Below are 27,192 nucleotides of genomic sequence, written 5' to 3' on the forward strand. Positions count from 1 at the left end.
ACCAAGGCATGAGAAAGGGTATCAATGTTTGTGAAGTAACACACTTTCTATCTGGTGAATATAATGTAACCCTTTTATTAATTACAATAAAAATATATGAAAAAAAGAGTTGGTTCAGGCATCTCACTAAATCAAATACCACATACAGAGGAGGAGATAGCTAGTTTTAAAATACGGAGTAGCTGCTCTATTTCATTTTCCACACTCTGTCCCACAACCGGACAGCCTTTTGGATAGGTTTCCTGCTGTGAACTTTCTTCTTTCAGTCTGCTCTTAACATGGAGACAGTGACCCAGAGAAAGGAAAAATCATGTCAGGCCTTAGGAACATCAATTGGGAACAACCATAATGCCTGAGCATGCTTCCACAGGTGGTAAGATCTTCTAGGAAGCTGAATTGCTTTCTCCATCTTTTAAATCATTTTGTGTGTAAGAGCTCAATGTCAGTAAAAATCAATTCTTTTCCATTTGCTAGTATTTGCAACAATCTCCTGCATACCAGGGAATGTGTGAAGACAAATTCTACTGCATATGTTTTACATTGCCGTTTTCATTTAGTATACTGTGGGTTTATAGTCTCCATGAAAATATTTGTCTAGGAGGTATTACTAAACTGATACCAGAGAAAATAGAAGGCTGAAAGTTGCAGTTTTCAGCATCTTGTGGTAAAATAATGGATGGCTAGCAGAAACTTGATGGAACTTTGGTAGCATTTCTTTTTTTGTATGTTAAAATTGCCATATAAATACACATATCTACATCTATATATAACACTCTTGTGGGAGGCAACATAAGCATCATCACACACATATATATATGATTATATAATATATAATAAATAGCACACAGATATTATATATATGAGTGTGTGTGTGTGTGTGTGTGTGTGTGTGTGTGTGTGTGTGTGTTTCTAACTGCATAGTCCCTAGGAAATCATTCACAAACTCCTCTTAGTATGTCAGTATTTACATAGCCAAAAAGAAGGTCACCTTTGTGCTACCAGAGTTTGGACTTTCCACACATGTATGTTTTCATGTTCTTTTGATATAATTTGGGTCAGAACTCTAAGGCAATAATTAATTCACTCATCAAGTCTCTCACTGAATTGTCACTAGCAAGAGAGATCAAAGAAGTTCCCTTACCAGCTGCACAGTAGTGGCAGTGCTGGTTCCCCAGATTTCATTAGCAAAGCTGAGCAGGCAGAGCCTTCTGCATAAGATCACAGGTTAGTGCTCGCTTCTGGGCTGGTTTCTCAGATGAGCTCCTGTCATGCATGATTACTATCAGGGAGCAGGACGAGCACACCCTCTGGGAAATCTTAAGGCCAGAGACTGTTTTTAGTGCCAAAAGCCAGGCTCTTCCATCTCAACTGCTCTGCACCTGACACTAAAGATGGATAAAAATATGCTACCCAATCTAAACAATGCCATAAATGCCAACAAGAAGCTGGAAAGTGCAGCAGAAGGAAAAGCTAAGGTGGCCTGAGTTTTACTTAGTTGGGAAAACGTAACTGGGAAACAGCAATTTAGGCCAAACTATCAATATACACATAATATATGTCATTATCATAGATATATATGTGTGTAATGACAAATAGTTCAGGAAATCAGTGAATGGGGTCTTCTGTAGTTCAAGTGAAGGCTCTGTAGGAACTTACTTGGATAAGTTAAATGCATGTGTTTTCTGGTCACACATTAATAAAACCTTGTGTTTTACTTTATAGGATTATTAGTAGAGGCTTACCTGGGGACTCCTGGGCATATTTATGTCCTTCTAAGCAATTCCAGTTTCTGTCTGCATGTCTAGGGGTAGGTTCACTTTTTGGCAAAAAACATGGTATTTCATTTGAATGTCATGAAAGAGGCTTAACACAATGGAAGAAGCACAAGGTTTCAGCAGAAAATTATGGACATTGGCATTCCTCATTTTATTTTTGATGTTACTATCAGGAGTTTTTAGACACATCTTAAATAAAGAATAGAAACTCGGGCCAGGAGTCTGGCCTAGTGGTTAAAGTGCTTGCCTAGCATGCATGAAGACCCGGGTTCGATTCCTCGGCACCACATACATAGAAAAAAAAAGCCAGAAGTGATGCTGAGGCTCAAGTGGTAGAGCTCTAGCCTTGAGAAAGTCCAAGGATAGTGCTCAGGCCCTGAGCTCAAGCCCAGGACTGGCAAAAAAAAAAAAAAAGAATAGAAACACACTTAGTTTAAAAACAACCATTCTCTATCATTTCAATAAGTACCATTATTTTTGCCAGTCCTGGGGCATGATCTCAGGGCCCAAGCATTGTCCTTGGGCTTTCCTCAAGGTTAGTACTCTACTACTTGAGCCACAGCACCACTTCTGACTTTTTCTATGTATATGGTACCGAGGAATCGAACCCAGATCCTCATGAATGCTAGGCAAGCACTCTACCACTAGGCCAAACTCCCAGCCCGAAGTACCATATTTTTGAGCTGGATGCTGTTGGCTACTCAAGAGGTTGAGATCTGTGCATCATGGCTCAAGAGCCAGCCCTGGTGGGAAAGTCTGTGAGGCTATTATCTCCATTTAATTACCAAAAAGCCAAATATAGAATGGTAATTCAAGTGGTAGACTATTATGCTCAGGCTCTTAGTTCAAATCACAGGGACACACACACACACACACACACACACACACACACACACACACACTCCAGACCATATTTTTGGAGATTGTTAGAAGTAGAGGCCATGCAGCATGCAAATGACAAAATAATCATGTTAATTGAAATAATCTAATATCAAATATTATCTCATATGTGGAAATGTAGATCAGAAAAAAAGACTAGGAGCTTAAGGGGGGTCTCCATTAAAGGGGGACCACCAATAAAAAGCGGGAGCAGTTCAGGCTGAAAGAAGCAGGTGACAGGAGAAATATAATCAAAGTACTTAATGTGCATGTAGAAAAATAGACTAATGAAGTGCCAGTGGCTCACCATCATAATACGAGCTACTTAATATGCTGAGATCTGAAAAATCATGTTTTTAAGCCAACCTGTGCAGAGACTTTCATCTTTAATTAAATAGCAAAAAGCCAGACTTCAAGGTGTGATTCAAGCAGTCAAGTACCAACCTTGTGGGAAAAGGCTAAGCAAAGCATGAGGAACTGAGTTCAAAGCCCCTGTACTGGCATATATATATATATATATATACACTATCTATATACACACAATTTATGTATTTCACATATTGCATTATACAATTATATAGATAGATAGATTTAAATAATTGTACACTACAGCTATGAAGAGTCAACTAAAGTGAATTATGCCAAGGGTTTCATATGTAGGGTCACACTTGAGCAAGAGTTCACCTGACAATGTTTCATGTAAATCACTGAAAATCTGAAATTAAGTATAGAATCAGATACTGTCAGTAAGCAATTAACAGGAAACTTGGAGTTCATGGAGATGTTAGCCAGGTAATAGGACAGATGAGACACAATAAGATACTGAGGGAAGTGATGATATCTACCTTTGTCAGAGGTAGCTTACTGATTGCAAGTTGCTGGGAATTTTGACTAACTCCTAGGACATTCTGATTCTCTATTGTAGCTCAACATAGATGGTATTTCCCTCCTGTAATAAATGTACAACACTAAGCATGGGAAATCCAGTCCAATACTTAACAAAATTGGTACCTCTGTGCAAGTAAATCAAAGCTGTTCTTTATTGGTTATCTGCAAGGAAATTATACTAATAAATATGTAAATCTAGGATGGATACAAAAGTGAACAGTTCCTGGAAGTGGGCAGTGAAAAAAGCTTGCTCAGTCTCTCTTAAGAGTTGAAGTATTACTGATAGGACACCCTCTCCTTCAATAAAAAGTCAATTTTCTCAGCCTATGTGATCAGAAATGATGCTGTACTTACAGTAGGCAGATGTTGCCCAGAGAGTATAGGACAAGTAGCTGCTGCAAAATGAATGGAAGAGAAAGCAAGGCAGTCATGGGAAACCAGAAATTGTTCCAATGATGCATTGAATTGCAAATACCTTCATGAATGTCTACTCCTTTGGCAACATTTATGGTTTAGTTGGGGACTGCAAAAGAAGATCAAGTCTCTTGTAAGTAGAAAGTACACACAGGAGGGAAACTTCTTCAGCTAATGCCAGGCAAAGGATCTGAATCATCCATATCACAAAATGCCCCAACTCTAGGTGCTGGGTGTAAACAAGAAAATTAGTATTTGTTTGCAAAGTAAAATATTGTTGATTGCATTCACCTAGGTGTGTCCACCTTTGAAATCTTGGGGTCTGGCTTTTTGTTTGTCCTTGCCAATAATATGATGTGTTTGTAGAATTTGAACAGTAAGCAAGTAACCTGGGTCATTATTTGAGTAATATAAAGTAACAGTCAATTCTGCGATAAATGGAAAATTTGTTCATGTGAAAATGTTCTAAGGCACAAAGACATAACATCAGCTACATTTTTGAAGGAACCAATGTCAGAGGCAAAACTTAGGAATTCCAGGCTAACATAAATAAGGTACATGGAAACATCACAATCAGCTGTTTGCCTTCTTCCAGCCTGATGTGTCCAAAAAGGGTGAGAGGAAGGGAAAGGGAAAGTATTAGTAGTTTTGTAACCCAGACTAAAGATGAGTCAAAGATAATAGGAAAAAGATATGAATTTTCCCTTGGACTTAGTGTACAGAATATAACTAAATAAATTGTTAAACTAAACTAAAATTAGTGCATTGCAAAGTCTAAAATAATCTAAAAAGTTATTCCTTTCCCAGGAAAGCAGAATCAGCAAGCTTAGTTACTCAGCAACTGTTTCTAAATTCAATGAATTGAGAAGAAACCCTCTCAATTTAAATATTTTGATTTCCAGTCTGCACATGAATACGAAAATATTGAAATATAACTTAGAAACATTTTTCCTAAACATTATAAATGTTGCTTCCTTGAAATGAAGTCAATATTAGTAAAAATCATACACATTTTGATTTGAATAAACGTGGTTAATACATGGATATTTTGGTTATAAAGCCATGTTCAATTAAGTCTACGCTGTCTGGCAACTTGCAAAATTAAATGTAAAAATTTAATGATGAGAATCTTTCTAGATGGAGTTTTCTAGGAAAACTAAAAATAAATCTACTCTATCATCAAACAATACCATGCTTAGGCATGTATCTGAAGGAGAATAAGTTACTACCAGAGATCTGATAACTTGTCTACTCATGTTTATTGTAGCATTATTCACAATATCCAACTGAACAATCAGTTGAGATGTTCCACAGCCAATGAATGTATAAAGAAAATATGATATGTATATATGAAGAAATATTACTTGGCTATAAAAAATCTGAAACTATGATATATGCGATTATGAAATAGTGACATTGATCAAAATGTATTCATAAACTGCTTTTTATAACTGGCAACTACTTTGTACAACTAGTTAAAGAATAAAAATTTCTAGAATCTTAAAACAAGCATACAAAAACTTCTCCATGGCAGAGCATTTAATGAAAGGAAAGTGTTTTATAAAATGGAAAATTTTCATATTTTCTAAAATATGAGCATATCAGTTGATACTTAAATTACTTTTTCATTCTGAGATCATTGTGATTATTTAGCTAATAAGGGCAAACAGAAAATTGATAATCTAAGCTAGTTTGTTCTGTTTGTTGTTTGGGATTTTTTTGTCTATTGCTAAACATAGTACAATGCTCACTGTACAGAATTTCAAGTTGGAAAATAATTGCCTATATTGTTACATGACATCAGATTTTGCCTCTGAATCTGAGACTGTAAAAACATAATTGAGATAAATTAATATGTTTTTATTCTTTATATAATGATGACTAAATCCATATTTTATTACCTAAGCTTATCTCTTCTAAGACAGAACTTCGAATATTAAGTATGATTCAGTGATTCTATAATTTATAGTTTTATAGAGTCATGGAGCACTTGAAAAATGCCTCCCCCACAGTGATACAGTGTCAAAATTAATTAAGGCAAGTGACCATTCTAAATGAATCTTTTCCTCTTAACTATTGTTTGAATAATTATGGATGCTTGATGAGGTGTTTTGCACAAAATGTCAACAATGTGATTTGAACCATACTCATAATTCCAACTCTTCAGCTATAGTAATTAATTACTGTCCTCTCATGAGACTATCTTTAATCATTTAAAATATTTATTATTAAAAAGCTGTTGAGCTACTATGGTATACACATCATTTTCTAAGACCTTCAAATTTCTCTGAATTTTGCTCATCCAATTTAACTTTCATTGAAATATAAATGACAAAAAATTCTTTCTAACACTTGAAGGACATGTTTTTTGCTTGTTTGTGAACGTCTGTTTTGGTCAATATCTAGCAGTCCCTGCTTTCTCAATGTTCAGTGGTAACTGGTTAGTTTCTGTTCTGATGACAAAGATAATTATGCTCCCACCATAAGTGAGGGAAATGTTATTATACTCATAGAAATTGTAAGAGAAGTCAACTACAAGCCACTTTCTGAAACAAGGAGAGAACAATAACTGATAAGCATCTGGTCACAAAAAAATCAATGGAATATTTTTTGTTCAAGGACCCTGCAATGTAAGATCTGTTAATTTTACTGCATTGCTAGTAATTATTCCCATATTATCTCCATGTGCATTTGCTTTCTTCGTAATAGCCCTTAGGATTTTGTGTTAACTGAAGCAAAGAAAGAATAAGAAATTTGGAATTTAAAATGATCATTGATGCTATTAATGGCATCCTGATAAAAAATGAAGACTATGGAAACAGGAAACATGATGCATATTAGCTGATTTTTAACAAGTTAGTGAATAATATATTTAATTGTCTCTCCATATTACATTTCTGTTATTGTCGCTCTTGTGGCAAGTATATGTGAAGTAAGACTCAGCATACTTTGGTTCACTTTCTGCATCTTATATACTCATCTGTAATCTTTTCTAACAGGCAGGTGTAGGATATCCAGGGAACAAATGGATCTGTTTCAGATTTACCAGATTCCTTTCTTTTGTTGCTGTTGTTGGTTGTGGAGCTTGGAATCTGGGCCTGGGCACTGTCCCTGAGGTCTTCAGCTCAAGGCTATAGCCCTACCCCTTGAGCCACAGCACCACTTCCAGTTTTCTAGTGGTTAATTAGAGGTAAGAGTCTCACAGACTTGCCCAGACTGGCCTTGAACCTCAATCCCAGATCCCAGCCTCTTGAGTAGCTAGGATTACAGGCATGAGCCACTATGCCCAGCAAGATTCCTTTTTTTAAAAATACAAATATTTGTATGCATCAAATTTCTGGGGGGAAAAGACCCATCATTTTACCAGTTTCTGAAAGAAGTTTTTTTCACAAAAGGTAAGAATTACAAGTTCTCTGGTAAGTCTAGAGTAGCTTTTAACTTGTATGCATTAATTTCACAATTTTATATATATACTATATGAAAATCTATGTATTATGCATTGGCATAACATGTAATACATTTGCACTATGTATACATATATGTTCAAAAGCAAAAGAATTTAAATCCAAAGGATTTGACGATTTTGGTTTTAATTATTTTGAGAGGGTGAAAGCAACGTTAAGATTTCATGCTGAGCTAGAACTTGTTAGTACGGTTACCCTGGGATTTATATGAACTCAGAGTCCAATCAGAAAACTCAAAAATGTTACATGAAATTCAAGTATATGTTTGTATACTGATGAAAATGTATCATATCAAAGAAGTTCTTCCCTGCATCTAAAACATACTTAGTGAACATTCATTTTCTGACAGATAACATGTTAAGTGCTAGTTTCCTGTCATAATTAATAGATATTTTCTATCTTTGGTCTAATAAGGTAATCTCTTATTTTAAGCCTTAATTAACTTTAATGAAAGAGAGAAAGAAACTCCCAAATAATAATTTGGTATTGTTCTCCTTTTTAAGAATATCAGTCTAAGTGTGTCCTTTTTTTCCCCCTATTCTGTTCCCATTAGATCTGAGGTGCAAAACAGCAGAACTGGTGACATCACAATCTTTTGTTCATGGCATGAAATTATCATTATCCATTGGCCTATAAATGGCTTTTATTACACTTAGTTATGCGCACGCGCGTGCGCACACACACACACACACACACACACACACACACACACTCACTCACCAAAAGACTTTCCACTACAATTAAATTTAGGATCACAACTAGCTAGAATGAAAACTATATGCGATCTTTTTCTTTATACTCATCGATTTGGATCTTCAAAATAAGTTGAATAATTTTGATGAAGGGATAAATAAATTTTGATGAAGGAAACTAATGAATCAGAGAAACAAGAAAGAGATTCATGTGTGGAGTTTATGATGTATAGGTACATAATAGATTAACAGAAGTTATGTACTATTCAATAAATGAGGCCAAAGTTATCCTATGGAGAAGCCAACTTGAATCTGTATACAACATCAAGATGCATATATAGAAAACATTTTCTAAATATTGCCTCAGTAGAAAATATAGGCAAACATCTCAAGTATTACAATAGAGAAATATTTCTTAAGTGATATTCCTATAAAGCATTGACTAGTTAAAAAGTAAATAACAAGAATTCTGTTGCTGAAAGGCACCTTAAAGACAAGTTACAGAGCAGAATTGTGCAAAAACAGCATTATGTTTTGGTGACAAAATATGTGATATGATCAACTTAAAAGGAAGAAAGATTTGTTTAGGTTAATGACTTCCATAGTTTCAGTCCAGGGTTGTATGGCCTCACTCTTTTAGCTTATGGCTAGAAAGAACATTATGGCAAATAACACATGGCAGAAAAATACTTTTGGAATTCTGGCTGCTGGGAGGCAGAAATAAAAGGGAATGGATACTCCAATATCCCATTCCAGAACATAGCATCAGTGATTACACTCTTTCTACCCAGCCCTCCTTCTAAACTATCATCTCAGCTCCCAATAATGCCATTATCTGAGGAGCAAGTGTTTAGTCCATGAACCACTGGGAACACTTATGTTCAAAATTATGAGCAAACCATTTTCATTAAATCTATCATCAGTACAGAATTTTCAAGAAAAACACAGTTTGAAATACACGCGATAATAAAGACAAGTAGAAAAACCCACAAATTATGTCCAGGAGCAAAGAAATACATTATTATTTTTAAAGTGTTTTGCCTTATTTAATCAGCTGTAGAGGAGTTTCAATTCAACATGTTAGTTTATGAGGACAATGTTTCTTGATCCATATCAGCCCTTTCATAATTCTCTCTCATTTCCCTCAAATAACACACCCATTGGTTCAGTTTTCCAATCTCAGTATTATAATTGTAACAGCACACCCAATTGGTTCTCATTTGTTTCCTTAATTTTCTTTGACCTCTAGAGTTTTTTTTGTTCCCCAATTTCTTAAATGTGGTTATTTTTATATAAAATTAGAGAATTACATGAATCTAAAAGTCATAGTATGTTTTTTTTTCCCTGTAAAAGGTAGGTGGTAAATATTCACGGAGAATTTACTAGACTATTACTGAATGTATAGAGTTAGTGGAATCGTGTGTTATTAACACATTCTGGAAATTTGAGGAGTGTATTACCTCACCTTGACCACACTAAATGACACATGAAATTAGTTTCCTGAATAGAATTACAACATTGGAAACCACCCCTGCTTACACCATACTTAAGGTATTATGTTTGAGTATGTATGCATTTGACTCCTTATATATGTTTGCATATATATTTATAATTTAGATCTACTTTCCACATATGATTGAACACATGCATCCTTTGTCTCTCTGAGCTGACTTACTTCATTTATCATCATTTTCTTCCAGATCTACCTATTTCACTGAAAATACTTAACAGATCAATAGCAGAAAACTTCTCAGATCTTGAAAAAGAGTTGTCACACAGGTATAGAGGCTTTGCGAACCCCCAACATACCAGATCAGAAAACTAGCTACCTATGACATACTATTATCAAAACTTTAAGCACAGGAATAGAGAAAGGTATTTAAGGCTACTAGTGGGGGAGGGGGAAATGCCTATTACATGAGCAAAAAATCTATCTGAACAACAGCAGATTTTTCAGCAGAAACATTAAAAGCAAAGAGGGTTTGGAATGATGTAATTTGAGCACTGAAAGCAAACAACTGCTAATCCAATAATCTAGCTAGCCAAGCTTTCATTCATAATTGAAGGGCAAATAAAAATATTCCATGATCAACAAAAACTAAAAGAATTTATCACCACTAAAGCAACACTGTAGATGACACTTAAGGACGTCTTGCGTAGAGAAGATCAATATTAACATGAAAAAAGTGGTGAAATAAGTCTATAATTATAAGAATGGGTATTCAAAAATGTAAAGATCTAAATAAATACTGACTACAATGAAATAACCACTTTAGTGCATTTAATTGGTAAGGATTCAGATGTCTGACTAGTATGTACTGAAAATAATGCAAATGCACCTTTGTTATCTATGCTGGAACAACCATCGTTGAAAATTGAGATTCTCTTTAAAATATCACACATTCCTATATGTTATGACTCAGAAAGCCTACATCTACTGTGGACTCAAAAGAAGTTTCAGATATCGAACAAAAGATCCAGATATATGGGACCGGGAGTTTGGCCTAGTGGTAGAGTGCTTGCCTAGCATGCACAAAGACCCGGGTTCGATTCCTCAGTACCCCACATACATGGCAAAGAGCCGGAAGTGGTGCTGAGGCTCAAGTGGTAGAGTGCTAGCCTTGAGAAAGTCCAAGGACAGTGCTCAAGCCCTGAGCTCAAGCCCAGGACTGGCAAAAAAAAATCCAGATATGTCACATGTAATACTAGTTCTAATAGTGAAAGTTGAGGAACAGTTTGAATGCCCACTCATGGGAGAGTGACTTAATGAAGTGAAATAAGTCTTCTAGAGGAATACAACACAGTAGCCCAAACAAAGGAACAACAAACAATGAGACTAAAATCTTAGTATAATATTAAGTTTATAAAAATCATGAATATAGTGTATATTAAATTTATAAAAACCATGAATATAGTGTATTTTGTAACATATTATGTAACTGTAACCCCTGTATAGATCATCCTGAGAACAAAATACAATTAAAAATCTTTTAGGAAAATACGTATAAAATCAGGCTACTTAAAAAGCAAGTCCTGGTAATGATGAGGACAAAATGTCAGTGTTTAGTTTTCAAATTATATATTGCCCTGAAAGGAAGAAAAGGAAGGTAGAAGGGGGAAAGCAAAGAATTTCTTTCCATATGTTTGCTCTATTAATAATGCTAATTTAATTTCACTTTCATATATAAACCAGTGTTTGGGGGAATAGCCAATAATTTAGAAGGGGCATGGTGTAACTTAACAGAGATAACATGAATAGGCTTGTTTCCATGTATGTTGGCAATACAGAGAGAGGAAAAGGTTGAATAACTTATCCCATGGGAGGGAAAAACCATTATCATCCATAATGCCAAAAACAGAAAGTTCTGATTTCTAATACTGTACTCTCAACAGAAGACAGAACACTCACTTTATCTGATGGATATAAAATAGAGTGTCTCCAAAGACTATAATTTTGATCTACTGTGAGAGTACATGTAATTACAAGTTTTTGGAAATATGCTGTTTATTTTATCCTTTGTAATAGAAAATAAAGGCTTGGGCTGATTATTTACACAACTGTGACACTAAGCCTTCAGAGTTATTGTAGACTATTTGTAAGCATCTGTTTAGATATCGTTGAGATCAATGACCCATTACAGCAATTACAAATGGTTCCTGCAACACAGACCCCATTCTGGCTCCTACAAACTGACAAGCTTACATTGAGGAAGTCTTTCAGTACATCATTAAAACATTTCTATATTCTGATGATGCTACAAAAACAACATGGTAAACTATGCTTTAAAAATGGTTGTAATGAATGTTGTAGTCTGTCCTGGCCATTTTTCTAATTAAGTTGATCATATTCTTAGAAAACTTCAGTGATCATAATTATTCATTAGTATTATTTTAATCATGGATTTACTACATTTGTATTTGTGACAAGCCAAGCTAGTAAGGAAACACATGAATGCATGCCCCCCCCCGAAGCAGTGATATTAATTTAGTGATCAAACAAATGCAAATGTCAACAGTACTGAGATACCAGTCTCCTGGTGATGATTTAAATGCATTAAGACATCCAGATTCCAACAGTGTGTTTTCCTATTCCCACACCATGTCACATTTAATGTGTTTCCTCTATCTAGACCCTGGAATGACCTTAGGTAACATATTAAGTAGTGGTACAGTATTTTCTCAAAGAAAATCTTAATTCTTACCAAGAGTTACTCTTCATTTTTAAGATGAAGAATAATAGAAGATATCATAGATGCTTCTGAGAATCAGAAATTCATAGGGTTATTTTAAATAAAGTCTTAAAGACTACTGCTATGGTTTGAATATGTTGACTCCAAAATTCATGTACTGCCACAATGTGACAGAATAAGGCACTTAAGCTATAAGAAGTGATTGATTAGTCCATGGCATTATTTTCCTAATAAGATCATAGCAAAATAGGCCCCCAAACTAGCTTACTAACTTTCCCCTTCTTCCTTCTGCCAGGGGAATAGGAAATAGGAAAACTTATCAGGTGTCAGACGTCAATAACTTCATCTTAGAATTCCAGATGTCCATTTATAGTAAAGAAATTTTGTGGTATCAAATTAAAAAAAGATTAACATGTGTGTAAACATATATTTACCTATATTTGACCTTGAGCCACTTTACTTATTAGATGGGATTATGTGAATCTTATTTTCCATTTTGATTGCTTCTTCTTTGAAAACATAATAATAAAATCCAAACCCACTCATTGTTCTTTTCATTTTAAATCGTTACACAGAACTGACCTTAAAAAAACGTTGTCTGGGGCCAGGAGTTTGGCCTAGTGGTTAAAGTGCTTGCCTAGCATGCATGAAGACCCGGGTTCGATTCCTCGGTACCACATACATAGATAAAAGCCAGAAGTGGTGCTGAGGCTCAAGTGGTAGAGCTCTAGCCTTGAGAAAGTCCAAGGACAGTGCTCAGGTCCTGAGCTCAAGCCCAGGACTGGCAAAAAAACAAAAAAAAACAAAAAAAAACAAAAAAAAAAACGTTGTCTGCTGGGCACAGGGTCACTCACAGGAAGCTGGGAACTGAGGATCTAGGTTCAAAGCCAGCCTGGGCACTAATGACCATGAGACTTTTCTCTCCAATTAACCACTAGAAAACTGGAAGTGGCACTATGGCTCAAGTGGTAGGGCAGTAGCCATGAGCTGAAGAGCTCAGAGACAGCCCCCCACCCCCCAGGCCCAGAATTCAAGCCCCATAATACACACACACACACACACACACACACACACACACACACACACACAGAGTTTGTCATCTTCCATATTTGTAAATGGTGCTGTAAGTCTTCTCCCTGGATGACTGACAACCTATACTTCTTAAGTTTCAATTCCATCTGTCTCTTTTTCAGCCTAGGGAGGGTCAGAAGTTTGCACTTGCCAATACATTAACTCTTCTTCATCCCTTAGGGCAGGTGTTGTCAGAGCATCCTGCTAGACTAGATGATCTGGAATTGTTACATCTCATCCTCTAGGCCCAACATGTATTTTTAAAAAAGTATTGCTATAAGTATTAATCCCTTGTAAATTGTTCTACACTTCAGATTCTCTTTCTTTTAAAAAAAAGAATAAAATTAACTTTCTGACCCATCTTAAGTCAACTGCATTAACTTTTTCTGTGGGAAAACAAAACATTTTAGAAAGTAAAAGGAACAGAATTTTCTCTGTTTCAGAAAAAAATTAAACAACTTTCAAAAGTATGTATTTGACATGTGAAAGGGTATCAATGTATGGGAATTAATGCACCATCTATCTGGCAAATATCATGTAACCCTTCTATTAATTACAATAAAAATATATGAAAAAAGTATGTATTTGAAGATAAGGCTATGACATTAGGATGACACTTGTAGGTGATCAGGCAAGGCAAGACTCTTTTTTCTTTTGCTTAGGACAATTGGCCATCTTTGATGCTAATGCTGACGGTTGAAGTAGTAAGTGCCTCTGGCTTTTTCAGACTAATAAAGCTCCATCGTAAAATCAGATACTTATTTGTGTGATCAACCCTCTAAAAACTAGATATTTTGCACAGCCCTTGAGCTTCATGTATGCAGATTCTATATGTGCATCCTGTGCTACATTTTTCTTCCATTAGGAATTTTGCTTCATTAAGAAACTCTTCATTGTTGAAAGAACTTGGTCTTTAGGGTATTTGTGAGGCATCATTCACATGCATAATAAGACATTAGCATTCATGTGACAGATAAAAAATGTGCAGTTTCCTGAAACAATGACATTTTCACCCTGTTGCACACAAAAAAATGGGTGTAATGACAGCTCATATTTTCACCACAATTGGCCTCAAAATATTAGAAAAATGTCAGAGCTCAGGAGCCTGGCACACAGAGGCATGACTTTCATTTGTGTTCTGGCCCTAAATAACCCAACCAGTTCAGGCATTTCTAGACAACTTGATTTGATAAGGCTTTTTCCAGTTATTTATGGTTTCTTTGGTTTGGAAAGTGTCAAGACTTTCATGGTGGGGAAAATATAAGCTTTGGTAAATTTCCATCCTTCTAAGACTTGATATTTCTCTAAGGAAAACAATCTACATTGTGGGATTTATTCTCAGGGTGCTAAAATAATAAGCTTTCTTGACTGTATGTACTCCTTGGCAGGAAAGATTTTCACCCAAGGAACTATCTGTCTTTTGTGTTCTACCACATTTAGCAATGCAAATAAAATCAAAGAAAATATAAGTCATCAGCTTTCTTTGCTTTGACATTTGCCAACTTAAGCTATGTTTAATGTGAACAGAAAGCTATGTATAAATATAGTGCGAGATACATTTTCTCTTATTCCATTGAAAGCAATGGTATTCTAGATGTCCTCATATGAGGGTGAGAATTTTACATAAGGAAGCCATGCTACTCCATCTGTACTCAAGGAGAAAACATTAAAAAAAACATCAAACATTAAAGAAAGGAAGGTGTGGTTATATACACCTGTCTCTCTAGCACTCACAAGTAAACAACAAAAAAAATTAACCCCTCTGTACATCATCTTTATAATAAAATTTTTAAAAATTTAAAAACATTTTGCTATAAGTTTGTGTGCATAAACGAAAAAAATAAAGCTAAGTAAAAATTATTTGTGGATCTACATGTTATTTCTTACTTTGCCAACAATTGAAGTTTTAGTTTCTGTTATAAACAAAATCCTTTCCAAACTCTGCATATGACAGACACTAATGTGACATAATAACATGAGGAATTTAACAGCAGAAAATTGGACAAGTCAATTAAAAATAGGTAAAAGACATTTCTTGACAGAAAGTATTCAAAAGGAAAATAGACATAGGAAAAATGCTCAATTTCACTAATCATCAATGAACTAAAAATCAAAACCACAATGCGATTTCTAGTTAGAATTGCCATTATTAAAAGCACTAAAGATAAATATTCATGTATATATGTAGAAAAAAACCTTTGCACACTGCTGGTAGAAATAACATTTTATAGCTGCTCTGGAAAAGAAATTTAAAATAAGGTACAATTATACTACTTTTGGGCATGTCTAGGAATGTAAGTCATCATACAGTTGAGCTATATTGGCACACCCATATTTATAGCACTACTACTTAAAACAGTTAAAATTAGAATTAGCTTTGGTACTTCTCTGTCAATGAATGGATCAGGAAAATGTGGCACATCTAGATATATTCAATGGAATATTAAGAGAAAATGAAACTATGTAGTTTGCTTGAACATTAATGCATTGTAATATTAAGTGAAATAAGACAGAGTGAAAAAGACAAATCTTTCATGCTCTCTCTATATGCAGAGTCTACTCCTTAACAATAACAGGAAAGGAAAGCAGATTCTGATTGGGGTTGGGTACTAGCAAGGAGGGAGAAAATGATCTAGAATGTGAAAGAAGATTAATATGCCCGAAGGCATATTATATTTATGGCAAATATTGTATAATTTTATATATTTTTATGTTTATAAACATATATATAACTATATATAAATAGAATGATGAAAATTGTTGATATTGTTTTAAGGAGAGGGAGAAAGACGAGGGGAAATGTGAAGGTGATTTTGAGCAGGGCACTTGGTATGTATGTACAGAAAAATCATAGTGAAGCTCTGTACAACTAGCATATACTAATAAAATATTAAAATATGGAAAATATATTAAAAATCAAACTGCACATGAATCAGCATTTGGACTACTGAGTATACTAATTAAATTTGAAGGTCAAACAGCTGTCTATATTTTTTTGCAGAAATAAGTTAATAATAAAAATCGACTTAAATTCTACAGTATTTAGCCTTACGGATGAATGAAATTCACATAGAAACAGAAAGACAAACCCTGTATAGTTCTCTCTTATGTAGAATCTAAAAAATATAAAGGAAAAAAAAAGAGAACAGGAAAAAAAGAGAAAAGAAGCTGATCTCAGAGAAGCAGATAGAAATGGAGAAGGAAGACATGGGGGCAGTGATAAAAAGGCACAGAAGAGTAATCAGCAGTAATACATTTTAGTGCTATTGTACAGCAGAGTGACTGTAGTTAACAATAAAGTTGTTCAAAATTGCTGGTCTTGGAATGGTTGCAACACTAAGAAATGACAAGCATATGAGGTAATGGACATACTTTTGAATTGATCTGTACAACAAATACATGTATGAAACATCAGGTTTATGCTATCAATAAAGGAAATTCCCATCCAAAGGCTATCTGAAATGTCACATCTATCCTATACTGTTTCTATACTTGAAGCGAATCCACTACAAGATATTTTTACTTGTCTTTCATGGCCTGTTGTCTTCCATTTTTCATCTTGTACTCTGATACAGCTCCTTTACTTATCAATACTGGGTAACTAATCTCATGTTATACATACTTTTTCTTTTTCCTATTTAAATATTATTCAGGGGGCCGGGAGTTTGGCCTAGTGGTAGAGTGCTTGCCTAGCATGCACGAAGACCTGGGTTCAATTCCTCGGTACCTCACATACATAGCAAAAAGCCGAAGTGGTGCTGAGGCTCAAGTGGTAGAGCTCTAGCCTTGAGAAAGTCCAAGGACAGTGCTCAAGCCCTGAGCCCAAGCCCAGGACTGGCAAAATAAATAAATAAATAAATATTATTCAGGCTTTGTTTTCATATGACAAGTCAGTCAAGTTTCTTATAAACTGGTTACATTCTTCTAAAAGTACTACAGTGTGTCAATATCTTTCTTAACACTGTGAGTTCCTTGATGAAAAGTTCTGCCATGTTCCATAAATAGTATTCTTTTCTTAATTAACTTTCCTTTTAGAACAAACTGCAATTCATTCATCATTAATATAAAGGATGATTGTCATCTCTTTACTTCCATTTTAGCTAGGCACTACATTAAAACATTTCATGTTTTATTGCATTTTACTTTTTTAAAAAAAATCTTCCCACAAAGCTATCATATCTCATTTTATATTTTAATATAAGGAAATAAAGCAAGTTCCTAAATTTTAATATGAATATTACACAATTAAGTGTCCAAGCAAAAGAGAAAATCCAGGTTTTCCCAAATTCATTATAAATACTATATCTGCCTTTTTGGGTATACTACATTAATGATTCAGCATTAGCAAGTCTATCTGTGTCCCTCTCTTTCCTTTTCCCTCCCTTTCTCTTTCTTCTATTTGTCTTTCCTTCATTCCATTTCTCCTTTCCTCCTTCCTTTCCTTTCTTCCTTCCTTCCTTCCTTTTTTTTCCTTTGTTTACTCCTTCTCACTCTCTTTCCTCCAACCACTTTCTCTTAAATTACCTTACTTTCATTTCCTCTCATTACAATTGGTCTGAGTATGTGATTTTTCAGGGAAATTTATTCTTGGCTCTGTCAGGCAATCAATCAGGTCTCTCACAAAACCTTAGTTTGCCCTCTAGATTTTTGTTTCACACAGCAAAGTAAGAAACTCAGAATAGCAGGGAAAGCAAAATCTCACATCAAAATATTAATTATCATGCTCAAATAATTGTAGAATTAGGATTCAGTGGTTCCATCTATTTTTGATAGCAGAATAAGTAATATATGTTTATTTGTCGTGTATGTTTTACTAGATACAGCTTTTACAGACATTATTTTTCTTTTTACCTGTTATTCATTTCCTGACTTATTAAACACTATACCTAAGGATGATTTGTAGCTTTACTTTATTAATAATAATTCTCTATCAGATACCATGTAGTGGGGCTTTACATATACAATCTCTAGATAACAAAGCCACTGCCATACTGGTAAGAATCCCATTATTTTAGGACTGGATAACAAACTGCAGATAGATTAAAATAAGAAGTCAAGGGTAGATTCTAAACTTGGTCAATTTGACTGGAACACTGCTTTAATGATTTACTGTTTTTGTTGATCTGACAAAGTGCCTTGTGGTGACTTTTTCCATATATCCCTGGTAGGAATTTCCCAATTTATAGAGCCACTAGAAAGGAAAATTTCAAAAGTATCAACAATTAACCAATAGGCTAATGATTCAAGTAGAGACTTATCAGAAGAAGTAAAAATACCCAACAGACATATGAAGAAACACTCACATCTCTGGCCATAAAGGACGCACAAATAAGAACAATACTAAGATTCCTCCTCACCCCAATTAGAATGGCCATTATCAAAAGTACAAACAATAGCAAGTACTGGCAAGGATGTGGGAAAAAGCAAACCCTAGTGCTAGTAGGAATGTAAGCTTGCTCAAAAACTGAAAGTGGTATGGAAAGGCTTCAAAATTTAAACATACAACTAACTGCTGAATGATCCAGCAGCTGGACATTTATCTAAAAGATCACAGACCAGGATATAGTTAAGCCACCAGCACAACCATTCTCCTTGCAGCACTTTTCACATTGCCAACATTTAGAAAGCCTAAATGTTTCTCAGTGGACAAATGGATCAAGAAAATGTGGTAAATATACACAATGGAATTTTATACCTCCACTACAAAAACTGGTAGTATATCACCTGCAAAAAAAATGGGAAGACCTAGAAAAACATCATTGAAGTAAGTCTGTGCCAGAGACACCAAGGTTGTTTATTTTCTGTCATATCCTAGAATTGGTTTATAAATATACATAAATAAAATTTTATATATAAATTAAAAATACATGGTGAATATAGTGGTATGCAAATGTGCATAAATATATTAACTGAAATGAGGTAGATTTAGAGGACAACTAAAAGAGTATAACTACTAAGAAAGGCAAAAGTTCTAGTTCAACTAAATGAATGTCAGGAAATTGGTACATGAACAGGATGGGTGGTGTCAAGAGAAAGGGAACCAACGAAGAGAAGAAATGAGGGATGATGAGATAAAAAAAATTTAAAGTATACTCTACACAGTTATCAAAAGTGAGGGAACAGAAGGGATGAATTGAGAGGGATATAAGAATTTTTAAAGGGATGATACTGATCAAGACACATTGTAATCATAAACTGCTCTGTTGAATGACAATACCTTTGTACAGCTAGTTGCAGATAATAAAAATATTTTAGTTCACATACAAAGAAAAAGAAAAAAAATTTTACTGAAGATTGAAGAACACTTTAATATTAGATAGATCAACTTCTTATTTTATACTAGCTATAGTGTATCTTTAAGTCTATGAAACAAAAATCCATCTTTAAAGAAATGGTGTAGGATTTATAGGACCTAGGAATGGTGCTAAGTGAACAGCACATTCTATCCTCAGTAACAAAAAAAAAGGAAAATAAGAATGAGAGAAAGTTAGATGCAATATAGAAATAAGTAAAATCTATAACCTAACTTTCTCAAAAAATCTAAAATCTATGCAGAATCCTTAGCTTTTTAACCCCAGTCTAACACCCTACAACCTGAGTTCCACTTGAATTACCTTTTATCAGTCATTGTTATATAAATCTCAGAAAAATAGTTGAAGAAAACCTATTATTTCTTTTAAGGATGTAGTTTTCTTTTAAAACATATCGAATTTTGAAAAGACGTATCAGAACTTGTTAAACATGGAAATTCCTAATCATGACTTTGTTTTAAATTCCAGTGAAAATACTAATCCTACTTAAATCCTTTATCCAAGCTAATTATGGTATACTGTCAGTCAATCTAGTCAGGTTTATGCCAGAGTATGACAATCTGAAAATCTTGAGAGCATTGACATTTCTTTCTTTCTTGGACTACATGTTCATTAAGAGTTGGCTAAAGCATAATTTTCCTGTTTCTTTCTCTGAAACCTAAGCTGATGACATATCAAGTACAGTATCACTTGTTACCTAGCAAAGGGAAGAAAACACAGGGACTCACATACACAGGTTTCTGGGAGGAAAGGGAATACAAATCACCCACTCTGTTATTCCTGAGGGAGATACAGAAACCCAAGAAGGAGAATTTGGATTTTTAAAAATAATTCCATTGACAACCACAGAATGATAGCCCACATGGAGATGGTTTATTTATTTTTAATTTATCTTTATGCTACATTAGAAAATATTGACATGTAACAACTGGTGGCCAAAGAAGGTACTTTTTGCTAACTATATTAATTTGTTCTGAATTTTAGGTTCAAACACATTTGCTAGATAAATGTGGGTCCTGTCAAATAAGGAAAAAAAATCTATGCTTACAGGTTTGCTTTTATAAATACTAAGAGTTTTTGTTGGTGATACTAGGTGTTGAACTCAGAGCTTGTATTTGTTACCTTTGCTCTACCTATTTTAACCTTTTTCTACATGTTGAACTACACTCTAAACCATTTTGCCTGGGAGAGAAAAAGAGAATGTGTATGCATGTATATGTGTTTGTATATGTGTGTTTGCCAGTAGTGAGACGTGAAGGCCCTTACCTTTTTTAGCCCAGGCTGATACTCTACAACCTGAATTCCACTTCAATTATCTTTTATTAGTCATTGTTATATGAATCTCTGAAAAATAGTTAAAATAAATAAAACCTCTGATTTCTTTTAAGGATGTAGTTTTCTTTTAAAACCTATCAATTTTATCAAATTATTTTCCTCATATATATATATAGATATACATACATACATCTATAGGCCACATATATTCTCAGAGCTTATTCAGTGGTGTTTTATTTTTACCCAAATGAAAGCTGAGTATCAGATTTCCCCAGTGTATTATAATAGCTACAATTATGCCTACAAAAGAGAATTTTAGCAAAAGCTTACAGTGTTCATACTGATGTGGTCTTTATCCATTTTTCTTTTTTTGCTCTGATAAATGTAACTGAGGACACCTTAAGTTACTAACTAGGAAATACTTCTGAAAAAGTAAGTCAATTTGAACAAAATCTGAGCACTATTATCAATAAAAGCTAACATTTTCAACAGTTTCTTGCCAGGATAACAGAGAAACTTGGTGTGAAAATGCTCTTGGCTCAAATCAAGTTAATTGTCAGATATTCAGTCACATTTCCTAGATTCACTTTCATTTACTGAATTATGATATACCTATCTGGCAATGTGTACTCATATTTTATAATGTCAGTAGGGCTATTTTCATTAGAGAGATTAAGGATACTATTTAGAATTGTCCTATATACTCCTGTTTGGCCATTATTTCCCACAGTAACAGCAATAAAAGCAAGAATAATAAAAGACAGCTCTACACATGCAATTTCATAGCATTGGTATAAAATTCTAGGCAACGTAGAGTGATATATCACAATTTCTACATAACATTTAGTGCCTTTAAGAGCAAAATTGTTACAAAGAAGTATATTATTAACACAAAATTAGTTTTAAGACCTCAGTTTTTTCAAAGTTCATGGATGATAAATCATATCACCTATTTTTCCTTTTGAAATTTCTAGTTTACCTACAGACAATTTTATAAGCCTGCATGGATTCTAATGCTATACACATTCACTTCCATATAAGCAAGGCTTGTAAGATATGATGCCTACACAAAGCTCTATATTTATTTCCTTTTATAACTCCTAGTCTCTTTTTATTAGCATACCACTTAAAATTATTTTTATTAATGTGTCTTAGTTATACAAAATAATGGGTGGCAGTGTGATATTTTCACACATATAAAACATGTACTTTGATCAGTCTATATTTCAATAGGTATCTGTAACACATAACATCTATCCTAGGTTCTCTCCTTTTGAACTGAGAATTCAACTTATGTAAGAGATACCTCTACTTGGAATTTTTAGAAAATATCAATTTACTAGATGGTATTTTTCAAACCTGTACCATCTCCAAAGACTTGAATTTTACAATACCATTCACCTAATTAGTCAAGCCCAAACCTAAGAATCAATTGAAACCTCTCATTTGCTATATATCCAACATACCAACAATGTCTCCTTTAGTCTCAAAAGCACACTTAGAGACTGGCAACTTCCCTCTATTTGTACTGCTTTTACCTTTGTCCAAGCATATATTGTGTAAACTCTCATTTCATCTCCTTATTCCTTTGTTACTTATTCCCTTGCTTCTACACTTTAAACAACTATTTTCTTCCAGAGGCCCTAGCAACCTTTTCTGAAACCAACCAGATCTGGGAATTCTCCTAAAATCTCCTATCACCTTCAGAATCAAGTTAAGTGTTCTTGTATATGATCTATTCTCTATCTCCTGGAAGTCTAGCCTGTATGGTTTACTGTATTCACATTGGATTTTAGAATGTTCTTTCCATGTCCTGATATCATTCTTTTCTCTGAGATTTTTGTACTTATGATTTCTTCTGCCTAGAAGCGTTAAACTCTAGTACTTGTGTGACTTTTCTTATGGGTTATTTTTCCTGACCTTCCTGATTTAATAGGCTCCCTTTCCTCAATCATGCTTTAACACTCTCTTTTCTCCTCCTCTCTAATATCCTATTGTGTGTGTGTTTAATGAGAATTTTCTGCAGTCAGAATGTATATTCTGTGAATGTGAGAACCTTCAATGGACCATCATGACCCTATAATATATGCAATAGGCAGAGGTCTACATTTTGATGAATCCTCTCCTTCAGTAAGCTCTGTGCTCTGCAAAATGCTGTGCCCTGAAGAAGTCATACGATCTCAAAGGAAGAAAATGTTGGCTACTGAATCTCATGGAAAGGACACTCTGAGAAAGAGGGAAAAATGCATAAGAAACTTAGCTTTTGTTTAACAAGCTTTTCTCTGCCAGGAGCAAAGAACATTTACATCAAATTGTAAGCCATACAAAATTACCATCACAGGCAGATAACTAAGGGCAGCTGACATAAAGCATAGAAAAAAGCATCCTTTTCTGTCCTATCATGCACTAGGCTAGATGAGTTTGGGGCCCTCCTACATTCCAGTGGCCAGACATTTCCCAGTCTTGAGAGTGGTGGAGTTTAACTGAGCTTCACTGAAGGGTGGTTTCTAGGCATGCTTGTCCAATTGAGGGAAGGCCAGTTGAAGAAAACTGATACATTAAGTAATTTCCTTTCAGCATCTGATCAATATATGTTAAAACTTAGAGAAACAATCACAGTTATTTACTTATGTCCAGGATTAATAAAAATTAGAGTAGCCTACTAAAACTTGAACACAAGCACGGAATAAATCAAATCCCAGCAAAGTTTAAAGTGAAGCTATGCTGCAGTTGCTGCAATATAGACCTACAGTTTATATCTCGGCCTTAGGTAATTAATTCATCACTGGGAATATTTATAAATGTGAATATCCTGGATTTAGGGGCTCTAGCCTATGATTAATGAATCATCATTGAGTATTTGATAGGCATGTTATAATTAGTTACTATATATTTAATATATATACATATGTGTGTGCGTGCCTGTGTGTTTATTAAATAATGCACAAGACTTTCCCTGAAATCAACTAAATTTATTAATGCGGGGTCAATACTACCACAAGTCCATAGTGAGTTAAAGTAGTCATTTCCAAACACTTGTTTACTCTCATTCTACTTGGAAGCCATTGGGCAGGAAATTATAGCAAAGACTTCCTGTAAAATATGCAAATATGCCAGGCTATTCAGAGATGTCCACTATTGCAACAGACAGTAATATTTGCCATAACTGTTGTCCATGGAAGGTTACTATTTCAGTCTTATCCGTAGAAGACTTGGTGAGTGTTCTATCCTCTGAAAAGATCTTACTCTCATTAGTAACAACCACTTCTAAATTTCTAGGTAATTTCACAGAACTAATAAGTAGTGATGACTGCATACAGCAATCCCCTGCTGAATCAGTTCCTTCTTTCGTACCATGAGATCAACATTTGCTTCTGCAGAAATGTATAAATTCTAGCTGGTTCTAATTTAAGAATTTAGCAGGCTAAATTTTATTTTATCATCTCTCCAGGGAGCTAAAAACAGAAAGCTAAGATGATGTTCCAATAGTTAACTGTTTCCACTGTGTCGAAAAGGCATGCTTTCTATTCGGAAAGCATATGGCAGAATATGATTAACATAATCATAGTGTCCTACCTCTCGGATGGCTGTACAAAACTCACTCTGAAGCACCTTTTTGAGGGACTGTAGCTTGTGTACTGGTACTTCTCCAGATTCCTGTAGCTTTTCCAGTAATTCAATTGCTCTTGCAACATCTGAATGAAAAAAAAATCAAAATGGAAAGACATGGACTCAATTATGTCATATCAGCAAAACAACAATATTCCCACAGAGAGGCTATTTCTTTTGTTTATTTTAAATCTCTACTACAGTCAACTACTTTTCCAACTACTGATGACTTATTCCCTCCAAACATAACATATAAAATTGCAAAATCAGAATATATATCTCATAGCTTTAATGGTTTCATTTTTTGGTAAAAGGTCACTTTAGTCTCTTGTACATATTTTTTACTTGATACACTTTTGATGGCATTTCACATGTATTGTTTCTGCCAGGAAATCGGTTTGAAACAGGAAAGGAAAAGAAAAATGCCTAGTATTTATTCTGATCCCCAAATATCCAAATAATTTCTGTCAATTTTACCTATGAGGTACTTTCTGTCAGTTTGACTTTGCTTTTCCCATATGATATTTATCACAACTTCAAAGCTAGATTGAGTAATGTGATGATTTGATTGATGTGCGCCTCCTTCGCCTGTCTGTAAGTTCTTTGAAGTATGCATTTAACTTCTTTGGTTGTCATTACATCCCTAGAGTCTGGTGTAATACAAGGAACACATACTTGGTAAAGAGATAAATTAATGGATTCTGTCCATTTTACAACTACATTATGCCATATCCTTTTCCTCTCTACTTCATTCAACTGAAATTCATTCTACTACAGTCCTTGGATGGCCCACAAGGTTTCTTCCACAAAACAATAATCTGATTACCCCTCACCTTTTACTATGAAAGGTCAGTATGGAAAGAGGTGCAGATGGTTATAGCTGTGGATATTGGAAGTCTAGGGACTGTGCTATGAAAAAATAATATGATAAAAATCCATTTCAAAATATTGATAGGGCTTATAATGTACAACAATTGCCGAACATGTACAAAGCCCTGGATTCAATCTCTAATAGCAAACTGATAAACAGTATACAGGAATCTCTTCTACCTTGAAGCATCAGTAAACACTTTACTGAAAAGTGACATTGCATCTACACTGTTGGATATGAAGTTCCAGGTTTTAGATGATTAACTTCAGAAAATATCACATAGCTATAGTTATATTATACATCCTTCCATCTATCCATCTGTTCAATAATTTTAGCTCCTATTTTACCTGGCTCTATGTGTAAAAATAGTAACACACTTGCTTTGGGACTCAGAGGATGCATTGAAAAGCAAACAACAAAACCTAAGAGAAAAGAAAATGATAATGACCAGCAATGACACCAAATAAAATGGTAATTTTACAGAATTTGGACAGTCTTAGCATAGGTGTATGTATCTAACTAAGGAAAATGAGTGGAAAGTGACTTTATAGAATCTCTCCCTGATGTCATTATTTTGATTGCCAATTGTACCCTAAAGTAGAATAAATCACGAAATCAATATTGCACTGTCAAGTTCCCAAGATTTGTCTTTTAGTACATAAACTGGAAGACAACATAGTCAATTGGACAGCATTAGTCACATCTAAAATCAATAAGGTACCAAGCTGAGACCTTGTGCACTTCCAACTGCATAAAATACTCTACCCAAATGCCCCATGGGTACATAGAACTTGCACTATGTTAAGAACTGAGCTCATTTATTTTTCCCCTGAAACCAGTGCTGTTCTTCCTATATACTATCTTTCCATTAATAGTATCCCCAAGCAGCCTGCCTCCCAAGCTAGACCACATCATCTTTCACACCAACCCCTACACGCAGCTAGTCAGCAAGTGCTGTACATTCTTTGAGAAAAAAATTAAAAATGTCTTTTGACAGGAGCTCCTTCAATTCATTATTTCAGGGGAGCTTACATCATTCTTCACCTGCAGTGCTGGAATATGTCCTGATTGATCTCCTTTTCTTTGTCAGTCCATCCTCCACATTGCTTTCAGAGACATTGTCATAAACCACAAATCGAATTATTATTCTCTTGGGCATTAAACCTCACCAGCATCTCAGTCCTTCATTTTAAAGCTCTCACCATTTAACGTTTCATCAAAGGCCTTTAGCAGGCCATGGCCTCCCCCTCCTCACTTGGCACCTCTCCTGCCCAGGCTCTACCTTGCTAATGCTAAGTCCTAGTGTAAGTTGCAAAATTGCGGACCTCTAAGGCATGACATACATTTGTGTCTTCTTACATGGACTGCAGTTGAGTCATCTGTGTTCCTGACATAGGAGAGAGGCACTGACAGAAGAGACTGCCTTTTCTCTGGCTTTCATGTGGTGTGCAGGAAGTCTGCTTGTCACATGTGTAGTTAAGCTTTGCATTGTATAGACCAAGTGCTACTGATGGTTCACAAACTTATAACAAAAGCAAGTAGCATCATGCAAGAGGTCAGAGAGAACTTCTTTGTGGAAAGAGAAGCTAAGAAGATTCCTAGGTAAGATATGGAAGTGAAGAAAGGGAGAATGTTTCAGGTAAAGTGACCTAATAGAGATAGAAGGCTCTGTAAGAGAGTGTGGATCATTCAAAACACCCAATGGAGTTCAGTTTGGCTACAGTTGAAGCCAGGTACAGAATAGCAAGAGATA

The 27,192-nt window shown here is 34.7% G+C and overlaps 1 protein-coding gene across 6 annotated transcripts in view; it reads right to left on the reverse strand.

Annotated features, from left to right (window-relative positions):
* The window catches only part of Lin7a (lin-7 cell polarity scaffold A), a 205,561-nt gene that overhangs the window by 50,110 nt on the left and 128,259 nt on the right, over nucleotides 1–27,192 (reverse strand). For 3 of the 6 annotated variants that reach the window (XM_090328311.1, XM_090328309.1, XM_090328310.1), the window contains one exon: nucleotides 24,536–24,654. Coding sequence is in view for 2 of the 6 variants with exons in the window: in XM_090328309.1 (XP_090184435.1) it covers nucleotides 24,536–24,654 (119 nt within the window). In the remaining 4 variants the exon portion in view is untranslated. Of the gene's footprint in view, nucleotides 1–24,535; nucleotides 24,655–26,782; nucleotides 27,026–27,192 lie in introns of those variants that run through there. The other 3 variants (XM_090328312.1, XM_090328314.1, XM_090328313.1) reach the window with 3 other exon arrangements.

This window comes from Megascapheus bottae, chromosome 2 (genome assembly GCF_031878675.1).
Source record: "Megascapheus bottae isolate mThoBot1 chromosome 2, mThoBot2.hap1, whole genome shotgun sequence".
NCBI lineage: Eukaryota > Metazoa > Chordata > Mammalia > Rodentia > Geomyidae > Megascapheus > Megascapheus bottae.